The sequence below is a fragment of the Equus quagga genome, chromosome 14, assembly GCF_021613505.1.
Source record: "Equus quagga isolate Etosha38 chromosome 14, UCLA_HA_Equagga_1.0, whole genome shotgun sequence".
Classification (NCBI taxonomy): Eukaryota; Metazoa; Chordata; class Mammalia; order Perissodactyla; family Equidae; genus Equus; species Equus quagga.
In genome coordinates, this window is record NC_060280.1 from 26,394,283 (window position 1) to 26,409,699 (window position 15,417).

The 15,417-nt window shown below is 40.8% G+C and overlaps 2 protein-coding genes across 2 annotated transcripts; both read left to right on the forward strand.

Annotated features, from left to right (window-relative positions):
• The first annotated feature begins 2,715 nt into the window (after positions 1-2,715).
• Positions 2,716-3,291, forward strand: LOC124251914 (RNA polymerase II subunit A C-terminal domain phosphatase SSU72-like). Its single transcript, XM_046684885.1, has one exon. It carries the CDS (start codon positions 2,716-2,718, stop codon positions 3,289-3,291), a length of 576 nt encoding a protein of 191 aa, XP_046540841.1.
• Positions 3,292-11,390: 8,099 nt separating this feature from the next.
• LOC124251734 (olfactory receptor 52B4-like) lies at positions 11,391-12,335 on the forward strand. The gene has a single exon (XM_046684561.1). The coding sequence runs from the start codon at positions 11,391-11,393 to the stop codon at positions 12,333-12,335; it is 945 nt and encodes a 314-aa protein (XP_046540517.1).
• Positions 12,336-15,417: the final 3,082 nt, after the last annotated feature.

Here is a 15,417-nt window from a genome sequence, read left to right on the forward strand (position 1 = left end):
TATTAGCTAATAAAATACAACAATACATTAAAAGGATCATACACCAAGATCAAGCCAGATTTATTCCAGGGATGCAGAGATAGTTCAATATTCACAAATCAATCAATGTGATACACCACATTAACAAAATGAGAAATAAAAATCCAGTGACCATCTCAATAGATGCAGAGAAAGCATTTGACAAGATCCAACATCCATTTATGACAAAAACTCTGAATAAAATTGGTGTAGAAGGAAAGTACTGCAACAGAATAAAGGGCATATATGAAAAACCCACAGCCAACATCATAATCAATGGTGAAAAATTGAAGGCTGTTCTTTGGAGAACAGGAACAAGACAAGGATGCCCACTCTCACCACTCTTATTTAACGTAGTACCAGATGTTTTAGCCAGTGCAATTAGGCAAGAAAATGTAATGAATGGGATCCAAATTGGAAAGGAAGAAGTGAAATTCTCACTATTTGCAGATAACATGATTCTATATATATAAAGCCCTAAAGAATTCAACAAAAAAACTATTTGAAATAATTAACAGAAACAGTAAAGTTGCATGGTACAAAATCAGCATACAAAAATCAGTTGCATTCCTATACACTAATAATGAACTAACAAAAAGAGAAATCAAGAATACAATCCCACTGACAATCACAACAAAAAGAATAAATACCTAGGAATAAATTTAATCAAGGAGGTGAAAAATCTCTACACTGAAAACAATGACACATTATTGAAAGAAATCAAAGAGGACACAAAGAAATGGAAAGATATTCCATGCTCATGGATTGGAAAAACAAACATAGTTAAAATGTCTATATTACCTAAGGCAATCTACAGATTCAATGCAATCCCTATCAAAGTCCCAGTGACATTCTTCACAGAAATAGAACAAAAAATCCTAAAATTTATATGGAACAAAAAAAGACCCTGAACTGCCAAAGCAATCTTGAGAAAAAAGAACAAAGTTGGAGGTATCACACTTCCTGAATTCAAAATATACTACAAAGCTACAGTCATCAAAACAGCATGGTACTGGCACAAAAACAGACACACAGATCAGTGATACAGAATTGAGAACCCAGAAATAAAACCACACATCTATGGACAAAGAAGCCAAAAACATACAATAAAGGAAGGAAAGTCTCTTCAATAAACAATGTTGGGAAAACTGAACAGCCACATGCAAAAGAATGGACATAGGCCATTATCTTACATCATGCACAAAAATTAACTCAAAATGGACTTGCATGTAAGACCTGAAACCATAAAACTCCTAGAAGAAAACATAGGCAGTATGTTCTTTGACGTTGGTCTTAGCAGCATCTTTTCAAATACCACGTCTACTCAGGAAAGAGAAACAAAAGAGAAAATAAAGAAATGGGACTACGTCAGACTAAAAACTTCTTAGTGGGAAAGAAAACCATCAGCATAACGAAAAGACAAAACACCAATGAGAGAAAATATTTGCAAACCATATATTCAACAAGGGGTTAATTTCCAAAATATATAAAGAACTTGTACAACTCAACAACAAAACAATGAACAACCCAATCAAAAAGTGGGCAGAGGATATGAACAGACATTTTTCTAAAGAAGATATACAGATGGCCAACAGACACATGAAAGGTTGTTGAACATCACTAATCATTAGAGAAATGCAAATCAAAACTACAATGAGATATCACCTTACACCTGTCAAAACAGCTATAAACAAGACAAGAAATAACAAGTGTTGGAGAAGATGTGGAGAAAAGGGAACCCTCATACACTGCTGCAGGGAATGCAAACTAGTGCAGCCACTACGGAAAACAGTATGGAATTTTCTCAAAAAATTAGAAATACCATATGATGCAGCTATGCCACTTTTGGGTATTTATCCAAAGAACATGAAATCAATAATTCAAAAAGATACATGCACCCATATGTTCACTGCAGCATTATTCACAATAGCCAAGACATGGAAGCAACCCACATGCCCATCAAATGATGAATGGATAAGGAAGATGTAGAATACTACTCAGCCATAAAAAAGACAAAATCGTGCCATTTGCAACAACATGGATGGAACTTGAGGGTATTACGCTAAGTGAAATGAGTCTGACAAAGGAAGACAAATACCCTATGATTTAAGTCATATGTGGAAGACAAATAAACAAACACACAGATAAAAACAGATTAGTGGTTACCAGAGGGGAAGGGGCTAGAAGGCCAAAGGGATAAAGGGGCACATATGTATGGTGACAAATAAAAACTAGACTATTGGTGATGAACACAATGCAGTCTACAGAGAAACTGAACTATAGTAATGTACATTGAAATTTACACAATGTTGTTAGCCGATATGACCTCAGTAAAATAATTTTTTTAAAAATAGAAGCCCCATAAAAACTGAACCATGAGAACTAACTCCAGTTTTGAAAGTGCTCCCACAGGGCACACTTTTATTGAGAATTAGAGGTTCAGATAATTTAATCACCTGATTGGTCTCATGATTAGATTAGGTTCTCTGGTGGGAGTATGTTGTCAAAAATCCAATCAATCAAGACATCCCAGAAGTATCCTCTCACCCTGAAAAGGTGATTCAAGATAAACCTGGCTTCTGTTCTTTGACACTGCTAATTGGAAGAGCTGTAGCCAGGTGATCATTCCCCTTGCTTCAGAGTTCCTGCAGCCACCAAAGCCCAGATATCTCACTCAAGTCCCAAGTGGCCACCATCATGCCCTCATCCCCACTCAAGGTGGCTGTGGTATGCATGAGTAACATAAACAGGAGCATGGAAGCCCACAGCATCCTCAGGAAAAAAGGCTTCAGTGTCTGGTCTTTCGGAGCTGGATCTCAAGTGAGGCTCCCAGGAGACGCACCTAATCTTCCTGTGGTTTACAATTTCTCAACCACATACAAAGAGATGTACAACGACCTCCTCAGAAAAGACAGACAACACTATATCAGGAATGGAATCTTACACATCCTGAGAAGAAATGAGAGAATCAAGCCCCAGCCAGAAAGATTTCAAGAGTGCCTTGAGGCCTTCGATGTCATCTTTACCTGTGGGGAGAGCATCTATGACCGAGTGGTGGAAGATCTGTGTACCAGAGAGCAGGAGACCTTCCAACCTGTGCACATGATCGATGTGGACACCCTGGAGGATGCCACCCTTGGAGCTCTGCTCATCTGTGAGCTCTGCCAGCGCCTCCAGCACGCAGATGACGTGGAAGACAGTCTGGCTAAGCTGCTCCTTGCAGTGGAGGAGAAAAGAGGAAAGAGCTTTCTTCACATGGTCTTCTTCTACTGAAGAGCTGGGCTGGTTTTGGCTCCTCAGCAGTAAGAATTTGTGCGTGAAGTTTTTGACTAGCCTGTATTTTCTGTGAGAAGTGTCTCTAAAGGCCTTTCCACTAAATGCTGTGTGTTTGATTTTTAGGTGTCCACCAGGAAGAGCTATGAGCATGAAGAGCATTTTATAGGAAATGAGGACAAGGACTTCTAACAGTCCTGAAAACATTTCAAATGTGGGCGACATTGTTCTAGGTACGTTATTTGGAAGAAGTAATTCAGTGCTCTCATAGTCCTGTAAGGAAGTTACCACCATGACTGCATTATGCAGATGGGCAAACCAAAGCTTATAATGGAGTGTGGCACGAGTGACTTGCTGACGGGTATTCAACAATGCATTGAAGTAAAGGACATTGTATAAGCCATAACTATTTTTTCAGGCTTCTTTCTGAAGACTCTGGGGAGTATTAGTTTCCTTGCTTTTTTCCATCTTCTAGAAACCATTCACATTCCTTGGCTCATGGCCCCTTCCTCCATTTTCAAAGTCACTCATGGCGGATTGAGTCTTTCTCACATTACATCATTCTAATCTCCTCTTCTGCCTCCCTTCTGCATATAGAAGGCCTTGGTAATTGCATTGGACCCACCCAGATAATTATTCAGGTTGATCTCCCTATTTTAAGGTCAGTGGATTAGGAAACTTTATTCCATCTGCACACTTTAATTTAAAGTGTACTGCTTGCAATATCTGAGGGTGTTGCCTCTGGAAATACAACAGAATGAAACAATTAGAAGTCACTAGGAAAGTAAGCATGGATGACTCTTCACTGGTATAAATTTTGGGGAGCTCCTTGGATTTCATTAATCACACAATAAAGTGGTGTGTTGAAATTAGAAGAATAGACCATCACTTTTTTAAACAATTTTCTTTTGTTCATTTTGAGAGGTATATTAATTATAAAGGTTTCTTCTAGTGAAAAAGGAGTATATTGCATTTTTACTCATGGATGGCTTTACTTATTGATTGTTATCTACTTTGTAAGGCTGACTTCAAAACCCGAGTAAGAAAATGAATTTTATATTATTGCTAAGAACTTGGAATTATGAATAAGGAGAAACATCCTCAAATGAAAAGAAATAAATGAACTGATTTAATTTTGATGAGAAGTATTTTTTTCCTATTTGGGGGATGATCTTCAAACTCTTAAGCCACGTTCTTTTAAGCTTTAGCAACTAAACTGAACAAATAGTTCTTCCTACAATAGATCTTGTATTTAAAATGTTCATAAATTTACCTAACCGGATTATGTGAGAACAAATCAAGGCGTGTCCATATGACACAAAATGAATTTCCTCTTGGTTATCCTTTTCGGAGGCATCAAACCTCCCACTTCGGGGGTTTTTTGTTGAGACTGCCACAGATGTCCTTCTGGGGCTGTGCCCATGCACACCCAGAATTAGGAGAGTTAACACTCTACTGGGGAACCTCAGCCAGAGAATAAATTCTTCATCCTTTCTTTGAATCAAAGGATGGCACTGAGACACGATTTGTATGGTTTCTCAAGGGCTAGTTTTGCAGACTGAACTTCTAGACCCCCTAACCATTTTGGTCGGCTGGATAACTGATCTCCGTATTGGCTCTCCTCCATGCTTCTTTACTCCTTTACTGATCCTTGGGACTGTAACTGCAAAAAACAGGGACTTCCATGACTACCACAATGCCCTTCTCAGGTTGCTCCCAACGTTGTCGCAAGGTAACAAATGATAGTACATGCACTGTGCCAGGCTGTGTTCAGCACAGTGCAGGGGAGGGGATTCCTTTCTTCCAAAAGCTGCATCTGTAGCCCCACATCATTAAGGTTAATGCTCCAAAATCTTACCAAGTCTACCATAAGAGTAATCTTCTACCTTCACTTCTCTTTGTTTCCTTGGAATTGGGCTGCAGATCAGATGCCCCTTAGTCCTTTCTCTTCCTCTTTATCTTATGGTCCAGGTACTCACACTTAAGCTTTAACAATCTCCCTCCCTTTGCACTTATCACCTCTTGGAAAATATACACCAATATCGGGTGTCATTAGGGGGAGACTGAGTCCAGCAGATGTATTCGGACTCTGAATCCTGATTGAGGCTCTTGTGCCTATAAATATAATATTCCTTCACAGACGCCTTTACCTTTATAGACTCTGTCACATAGCAACCTTTAAGGAAGCCTATCATACCTCAGAACTGTTTTTCTTAAGCAAGAAGTGATAAATGCAATTTATGAACTGACCTTATATATCAATGCATTAGTTAGTTTCTTTTTCTCTCTACTTCCCATCTCCCCTCCTTCAGTATTTTTTTTCACACGGCTGTCAAAATTGAGTTTTGAAATAAAGATGTGATCATAGTATGTATTGCTTCAAAATCTTCAATTCTCGCCTTTAGGATAAATTCCAAAAACTCTTCTCCAGGATAGTTAATATCCATCACAGCCTGTTTCTTCCCTCTAATGTATTGATCCTCAAATCCACAACCTGGATACATGCATTCATTCAGCAAATGTTTATCGAGCTCCCACCACGTGGTGGGCACTGTTCTCTGCACTGGAGGTGCAGCAGGGAACAGAGCAGGCTAACCCCTGCCCTCCTGGAAAGACATTGCAGCTCTTTGGCCCCAGGGATATGGGTGTGACTGAACCCGTGTTCTTGAAGGACAAGTTGTCGCCCGCAGGTATCCCCATAACTCCCAAGTCTGCCTTAGCTTCCACATAAAGGTCTACCATGGGCAGCTGGGTTTTCCTGCAAGCCCAAAACAAGATGATTGGACTCCCCAGTTTCTAAGCAGCTCTCCTGGGGGCCTAACAGAGCTCATTGTCTATCCTTCTACGGAGCCTGGTGTCCTCTTGCCAACCAGAGTCTTTCTCCCTGTGCCCAGATCAGTGCATTGAGAACAGGGTAAGGGGGAGGCCTTTCTGCTGAGTTTATTTCTACTTTGCACATACTTTTACCTTAGAAACATGATAAAATTCTGGCCCACAAATTTTTATGGTGCAGAATGCACCGCAGGTTTTTAAAATTATGGACTATGGTCTCATCTTAACAGCTATGGTATTTTTAGACATCAAAATCCTGGGGTGAAAAAAGTATTTTTATTTTCCAGAACCAATATACATAGCTAACATTTATTACCTGATTTTTATAGGTTAACCTGTATGTATGTATTACTTTGTAGGTATTAACTTTTAACCCTAACAACAATCTTCAGCAGTACAGTAGCCCCCGCTTATCTGTGGGGAATATGTCCCAAGACACCCAGTGGATGCCTGACACAGCAGATAGTACCGGATCCTATACATACTATTCCTTTTCCTAACGAATGGGCTAACCAGCAGGTAGCATGTGCAGTGTGGATAGCTGGACAAAGGGATGATTCACATCCTGGGCGGGAGGGAGGGGGATGGCTCCACATTTCATCACACTACTCAGAACAGCAGGGAGTTTAAAACTTATAAATTCTTTATTTCTGGAATTTTCCATTTAATATCTGGACATCAGTTAACTGCAGGTAACTGAAACTGCAGAAAGAGAAACTGCAGATAAGGGGGGACTACTGTAGGTTCTGTTATCCCAGATTCCGTCTTGGGAAACTGAAGCATAGAGGGATTACATAATGTAGCTCTGTGGTTGGTCATTTGGAGGCTGGATGTGAACTTGGGCAGTTGACCTCACAAACTGCTTGCTTAGACGCTAGGCTGAACATAGTTCATGTTATATATAGTTTTTATATCCAGGCCTTTTCCTACCTAATGTCAAAAACTGAAACTAGTCATTTTTGAGTAATGTAATCCTGTCAATTCAGAATTTTCTCAATCAGTTCAGGGTGCATCCCCTCCTCCTTTCTCTCCACGGCTGATTCTAGCTCCAGGGCCTTGTATGGGGCCAGGGCACATGTGGGGAGGAAGTCATTCATGACACGGACATCTGCACGGTGGTGGCGTTCAGGGTGGCTTCTGACCATCAGCATCGATGCTTGCTGATATCTGTGAAATAGACCTTGTCCATTCTAGTTCTCCCATTGTTGGTCTCTGACCTGACACTGCAACATCCTTGTTCTGACCATGAGGCTTCTCCAGCCCCACTCTATTTCAGCTCCTTCTGCCATACCGTCATTGGCTTGGAAAGCTTTTGTGTGATTTTTTCCTTTTTTTGGAGAGGAAGATTGGTCCTGAGCTAACATCTGTGCCAATCTTCCTCTATTTTTGTATATGGGGTGCCACCACATCACAGCTTGATGAATGGTCTGTAGGTCATGCAGAGGATCTGAACCTGTGAACCTGGCCGCCAAAGTGGAGTGTGCGAACTTAACCATTAGGCCACCAGGCCATCTTCTATGTGATTTTTTTTTTAAAGTTTATTTTATTGTGGTAAGACACTTACCATGAGATCTACCCTCTTAAAAGATTTTTAAATGTGCAATACAGTGTTTGTTGTTATTTTTAGGCACAATGTGTACGGCGGACGTCTATATCTAATTCATCTCCCATCACTGACATTTTACACCGGTTGGTTAGCTTTTACATGTATGATATTTGGTGCCCCTCTGGGTGTGGAGAATCCTCATCCATATAGTCATGTTAAATGCTTAGAGCCTTTTCTCCACTGTTTGGTGCACAAGGTTTTCACATATTAGCTTCAGCCAAGGAGTCATCAAGAGTCCACTGGTCACATACAATTATGGCTGTTCGTTTACACCTGTTGACATGGAGAAAAGAGAGGTGGGCTTATCTTTACAAGAAGGTGCAATGCATTTCTGGGCATTTATGGGTCTTTTTGAAAATATTAAAAATAGATTTTAGAGTTTACAGAAAATATAAAACTTAAAAATACCACCTATTGTGAATGAAATGCAGTGCACAAAACCAGGATTCTATCTTGAGTCTGTCACCACAATAGGTCCCCACGGATCTGATCCCTTCTGGAATCTGTACCTGCTCCTGTCCTGACAGTTGCTCATCGGGCTTCCTAAGCCTCGAGTCTGAAGTGATGGATAGGCTAATTCTATGACAAAGACGTATGAATAAGTAAAATGCATTAATTTCATATAATCTAATTAATTAATGAAAAACTAGTAGGATTTTCAGAAGAGCATATAGTATGGAGGACTGGCCAGGACAATACACCTGTATATATTTATACCAAAACACATTTTTTTTAAGTGGGATTCCTTTATTCTTCTGTCTTTATTATCTGATTTTTAAAATAATGTACAAGATTACTTTTAAAATCAGTGAGAATATAAAGTCATGTCCAAGATGAAAACAGTTCACTATATAGAGTCAGGATGAGTAAAATCTGGAAAAATTACTTATGAAGGAATATAAAGAAAGCAGGGGAATTTTTTTTTCCAGCAACCATAAATGTGGATTTTTGGTGACTAAGCACTAAACAGAATCATCAACTAGGCTGGCAAATGTGTCACAAATATCAAGAATCATGTATTCTACAAATCGTGCATGGACATTTATGTACCCTTAGGAAAGAGTTAAAACTCATTCTTTATGACCCCAAAATATGAATCTTATGACACTCCAGGGAGGACTATAACTGCAACATCATCCTTTGCATCAAGAACAAAAATTTGAAAATCATCTTTGCATACTAATTCCATGCACTGATATTGCAGATTGAAAATAACTTTAATAATCAGTGATTTACTTCAATATTTTATGCCAGCGTAGGTATTCAAACAGACCTGTGGCAAGGCCGGATTAGCTGGGAGAGGGTTTTTGTAGTGAAACATCATAAATGTGAACACTCGGTGTGGGATAGAGATCAGAGCATGTGGGGAGGAGCAGGAGTCAGGAGAAGGCCAGGGAGGTGGGGAAAAGGACTTAGGGGTCTGGGATCCAGGCCATGAGGGAAGAGGGCGAGGCTGGTGGAGACAGCTGTGTCCCTGGGGCTCGGATGTAAGTGCTTCCCTCAAGGGCCCTCATGAAAGAGAATAAATGGCCCAACTGCCTGGCCTGCAACAAGCTCAATTTCATCTCCAATCTCACATTGCTTCCTGAAGACCCAGGAAAAGCTGATGAGTGAATTAGACATCTGCAGGTGGGGCGGTTCCAGGATCAAGGTGAGGACTGGGCTGGTGTCAGGTCCCAGATAGGCCAGACGGGACAGGACTCTTGGAAGCTATTGGCACATGTGGACAAAGAGCGGTAAAGACCAGAGGCACGAATCTGGTTGGTCAGAGCAGAGGGGGAGGGTGAGGTCTGGGAAAGGAGGTTGAGAGTTAAAGGTTAAAGGCAACTGAGATTAAAGAAAGTTGGTAAATAAAGAGAAATAATCCAATATATAACAAATGTCCTAATAATTAGACTGGACATGAGAAAACAGAAAAAATATTGACTTAGACAGCAGACTCCTCTTAGAAACTGTGAGAAGATCCCTTAGAATGGCAAGGATCTGGGCCGAGCTTCCCAACGCAGGGTGTGTGAAGTGAACCACGCCATTTCAGCCAGGTATGAAAAGAGAACTGTGGGGGCAGAGTATTAAGTGGGGCATTTAGGATGAACTTGTGTCAGACCAAAGTCAGTCTAACTTGATGAGGAGACCAATAAAACAGGTAAATCCTCAATGCCTGAGCTCCCTGGCTTCTCTCTCTGGCTCCAATTAATGAAATTTCCTCTGCTACTTCCTTTCCCCAAATGCATGGCCATCACCAGCTTTCATAATCTACACTCCTCTCTCGCCCTACCTTTGTTGATTGTGTCTAGCCCTGCATTTGTCAATTGTGTCTTCCATGGTCTCTTCTTGCCATTTTCCTCCTTTCCTTTCCCAGCCAGGTCTGTGGGGCACACACCTGCCCTCACACCCCTCTGGTGCCATCCCACTGGTTTTCCTAAAGGAGGTCAGCTGCCTTCACTGGAAAGAACTTTCTCACAGAGCAGCCCTTACTCTACAGGAGACACTGCTCTGACCTTGGCCAGCTGGCTGAACTCCTTTGATAGGTGACTCTGATGGCAGAACCCTTTCTCCCAGCACTTGGAGGATGGTAATTGGAGCTGATTTTCTTCCCCAGAAAGGAAAATCAGGGGCAACAAGAGGGTGACTGGAGTAAAGAAATACTGTTAATGAGCAGAAGATATAACTTAGCTACTGAGCTAGATATTTTTAAGTACCTCTTCATTAGGGGGAATTAACATTTGCTTCCAATTCTTCAACCTATCTGCTTACAAATTTGAATTTCTCTCAAACCATAAGCCCACAGGACTCAGGCAAATTCCTATTTTTTCTATATCCCCAGTTTGTAATATGGTGCCTGAAAAATAATTAGTCCTTTCTAAAACTGAATTAATGAATGAATGAATGTACACTAAGAACTAAATGAAAAAATTCCACGTGCAGAAAAATCTTTGAAATATCATGCACATCCCCTCTCAGCAATAATGCCTGATTTTCCAAATTCAGTCATATATAAACTTAGTTCCCTTAGCAGTGCCTCATCTCAGGCACACAAGCTCTGTCAATGTTACCTCTTAAAGGTCTCTTGACTCTCTTCCCAAGTGAGCAAACTGTAGGTGGTAAAGGCAGAGAAATTTCAAATCTCATTTCTAACAATTAGGCCAAACCTGTCTGTAGAACCACCTGCCCTGCTTTCTTCCGTATTCCCAACATGCAACCACCTGGAGCTGACCAAACACTGGTTCATGAACATGCTATACTTTGATTTGAATACTCATGTTTTCTTCTATAGCTTCCCCCTCTTTTCATTCTTCTTCTTGTGATAAAATACCCACCCTAAGGTCAAGTTCAAGAAACATCTTCTTACTGCCTTCTGAGAGACATGTAATGATTTACTTTGTATATTCATAATCCTCTGTTTGTGAGAGAAATACATATAATAATGGTGTATTTGATTAGCTGTAGATATTGATATCTTTTAATTAGACTTTCACTCATTGAAGTAGAGAACATGCCCTATTGACCCTTTATGTTTCTTATTATTTGGATGTTCAAAGTAGGTGGAGGGTGTGCGATATGCCAAAAGATCTTTGTGACTTCAAAAAGAATATTAAGGAAAATCTGTATTTTCATCTCTGTCTGTGAATAGGAAGTGATGTCTCTGGTGATTTCCACAGGTATGACTACCATAAATCACACTGGTGTTAGCCACACAGTCTTCCACATGCTGGGAATCCCGGGTCTTGAGCACCAGCACATGTGGATTTCCATCCCCTTCTTCGTTTCCTATGTCATCGCCCTGCTTGGTAACAGCCTGCTCATCTTCATTATTCTCACAAAAAGTAGCCTCCATGAACCCATGTACCTCTTCCTCTGCATGCTGGCTGGAGCAGACATTGTCCTCTCCACGTGCACAGTACCTCAGGCTTTGGCCATCTTCTGGTTCCATGCTGGGGAGATCTCCCTGGATCGCTGCATCACTCAGTTCTTCATCATCCACTGCACTTTCATCTCTGAGTCAGGGATCTTGCTGGTGATGGCGTTTGACCGCTACATTGCCATATGCTACCCACTGAGATACACCACTATTCTCAAAAATGCACTGATTGGGAAAATTGGTGTTATCATATTTCTGAGGAGTTATTGTACAATTTTCCCTATAATATTTCTTTTGAAAAGATTGACTTTCTGCCAAAATAATATTATTCCACATACCTTTTGTGAACACATTGGCTTGGCCAAATATGCTTGTAATGACATCCGAGTGAACATCTGGTATGGACTTTTTGTCATAGTGTCAACAATTGTCTTAGATGTCCTGTTAATTTTTGTTTCTTATGTGCTGATTCTCCTTGCTGTCTTCCACATGCCTTCTCAAGATGCTCGCCACAAAGCTCTCAACACGTGTGGCTCCCATGTCTGTATCATCATCCTCTTTTATGGGCCTGCAATCTTCACAACTCTTACTCAGCGGTTTGGACACTACATTCCACCTCATGTCCACATCTTGTTGGCTAATGTCTGCATTCTGGTTCCACCTATGATGAATCCAATGATTTATGGGATCAAGACGAAACAAATTCGAGAGCAGGTGGCTCACATGTTGTTTCCGAAGCAGAAATAACTTTGGAAGAGGAACAGAGTTTCCAGCATCTCTGGCTATCCATGATGTAGTCTATGGGAGTGGTGGGTGGAAACACTAGCAATAAGCTGAAACACTAGGAAATAGCTCAGTGAATTCTGTTTCTGGAGCAAGTTCACCAGGGACAAGCAACAGAGAGAGCAGTGCCATGTTTGACGGAGCAAGCTACCTCCTGCACAGAACCTGTGGCCAGACATACAAATTTCCAAATTCACGTATCCTTCACGTCACTAGCCTGATCTTTGACAATAGGTAAAATGAGAACAGTGCTCTGGTCCTGGAATTTTTTCAACTATTCCTCACCGAGGTTCTCATCCTCTGAGACATCGTGTGACACCCCGGGACAATCACATACAAAGGACACAATGTTTCAGTTATGCAGGATGAATAACTTCTGGAGCCCTAATGGATAGCATTGTAGCTATAGTTAATAATACTGTATTGTATATTTGAAATTTGCTGAGAGATCTGATCTGAAGTGTTCTCACCACACAGATACACAAATTGCAACTATGAAAGATGATGAATATGTTAATTAGCACAATTGTGGTAATCATTTCACAATGTATTCATATATCAAAACATCACATTGTACATCTTAAAGATATACAAGCTCTGTCAATTATACCCTAGTAAAGGAGAAAAAAAGGAACTCACCTGAAATACAACCATTAGATTCGTCAATAATTTGGTACTCTTCCATACTTTTCTCTTTGTATCTTTTTTATTTGTGTAAACTAATAAATATATATGAATATATTCATAAATATGGAGAGAACACACATAGTTGTGCATTTAGAAAAGTAGAATTATATTAATAGTGGCAGTTTTTGATGTGCTGTCACCTGACTTGTCCATGACTTACATCAGTAAATTGTGAGAGAGCAATATGGGTCACTGTTGATCCCTGAAAAGGGAAGGGGGATTGTTTGGAGAACACTGGTCATGGACCCTGGAGGGGGGTTCCTCTTCTTGACCAAGAATAATCTTTCTGGTGTGACATTGACTCTTGGGCAGCAAAAGGAGAATTCATGATGCTCGAGGGAGCTACCCTATTGCAGCCAGTTCCTGAATGGTGGAACCACAACATGCATTTCCCCCAGTTCCTTTTATAGCAGCATGTTACAGTGGACGGTAGAATAGGGTCTGCGCTAGACACAGGGAATGTGACCAGGAAGCACCTCATGAGCCCAAGGCAAGACTGTTACCTTAGAAGTCACTGACATAATTGTGCCCAGGAAAGACGTTCCATAGAGATGGAGTTGAAACAACTCCCGCAAAGCCTCCTTTATGAAACACAAATGCAGGACAAACATGGAAACAGATGTGAGCTCATGGTGAGGTTGCCATCCTGAGTAACAGTGAGTAAAATTTTGCTTTAACAAGTTGTCCCAGGGCTGGCCTGGTGGTGTAATGGTTAAGTTCACATGCTGTGCTTCAGCGGCCCAGAGTTCATGAGTTTGGATCCCAGACGTAGACCCACATACTGCTCATCAAGCCATGATGTGATGGTGTCCCACATACGAAGTGGAGGAGGATTGGCACAGATGTTAGCTCAGTGACAATCTTCCTCAAGCAACTGATGTTAGCTCAGGGCCAATCTTGCCCGCCCTCCAAAAAAAGTTGTCCCACTTGTGTGTTCCCCCTTTGCCTACTCTGGGTCTTTGACTCCATATTGCAGCCTGAATAGCACTCACAAACCCCAATGTCATCCCACTTCCCTCCCTCCCCAACTTGCTTAGAAGCAACACTAGCCACCACCAACACCACAGACTGTTGAATGAGCTACTTGAATAAAAGGATTCAAGTCATTTATATAAGAATACTCTCAGGATTAAAATGTATTAGGCATGTATTTCTCAATAAACACATCCTAAACAAACTAAACTAAAAGTTTGTAAATAAAAGGAGTGACTCAACAAACATTAATTTATGCCTGTTATAAATTAACAGGAGTAAGCTAAGATCTGGGGATATAGAAATAGAAATCATAGTCCCCTCTCCCAGAGATAAGCTAGAGTAGAAAAGTTAAGCAATTAAAATGCATTGTTGTAAATTATGTAGAACAATGAAGGACAGGCACTTCACCCAGCTGGGAGTGAGAGAACTCCTCCTACAGGAGCTGATTCCAGTGCTGCACATTGACAAGCAGCAAGAGAGAGCCAGGTCAAGGGCTTGGGAGAGGAAGTGGCCAGTCTGAGAAGGGCAAAGTGAGGAAAGCAGTGTGTGGAAGAGGAGTGGCAAGAGATGGTCCTTATGAGATAGGCAGGGGGAGAACGAGGAAAGGGCTTAGATATGAAGGACTTCAGGACATGCCATCCCAAAATATGCCACTTTGGAATATTGATTGTTTTGAGAAGAATGTCCTTGAAAAATAGCAGATGCAAGAAGGGCTCTCTGACCTAACCTTTTCTACTTAAAAACCGGCCATACAGTTTCCTATGAAAAGGTGTCCTCCCTGAATCAGGCAGCATCCCATCTAGCAAGTAGACAGGCGCTCTGACGGACTGTACAAAATGGAAGGCGTTTATAGAGAGGAGGGTGGGGCAAGGGAGTTATTAACAAAAGAAAAGGATTATTTCAGGCAAGTCATCTTATTTGGGGGGGAAGGAAATGGCAGGGTTCTATCATGCAGATCACTTCACTACTGCAGCTCCGGAAATTTCAGACTGACTATTTAAAGGTCATATTATAGGAGGGGCTGAAACTGTGTTAAGTCTTGGTTTGCTGTTGTGGGGCCATTTGGGGCCTGTTATTTCTTTCTCATTTTTTTTTTAACAATAGAGATACTCAAGTATGTGAGTTTTATTAGACAATTTATTCCCAATATTTGTTAAAAAGAGCATATGTGCTACTTCAACTAGTTAGGATTTTTTTTAACTCTTAAAGTCTTTGCCTTTAATTAATTAATTCTACAAATTTTACTGGACCACTACTGTGGGCTGGACACTATACCAGGTAGTAGGATACACGGCAAGCAAAAGTGCGTTAGGATCTTCCAATCAGGTGAGAAAGAAAGATAATTAAATTATCACACAAGTGAACGGGCTTTCATGAGCACTTT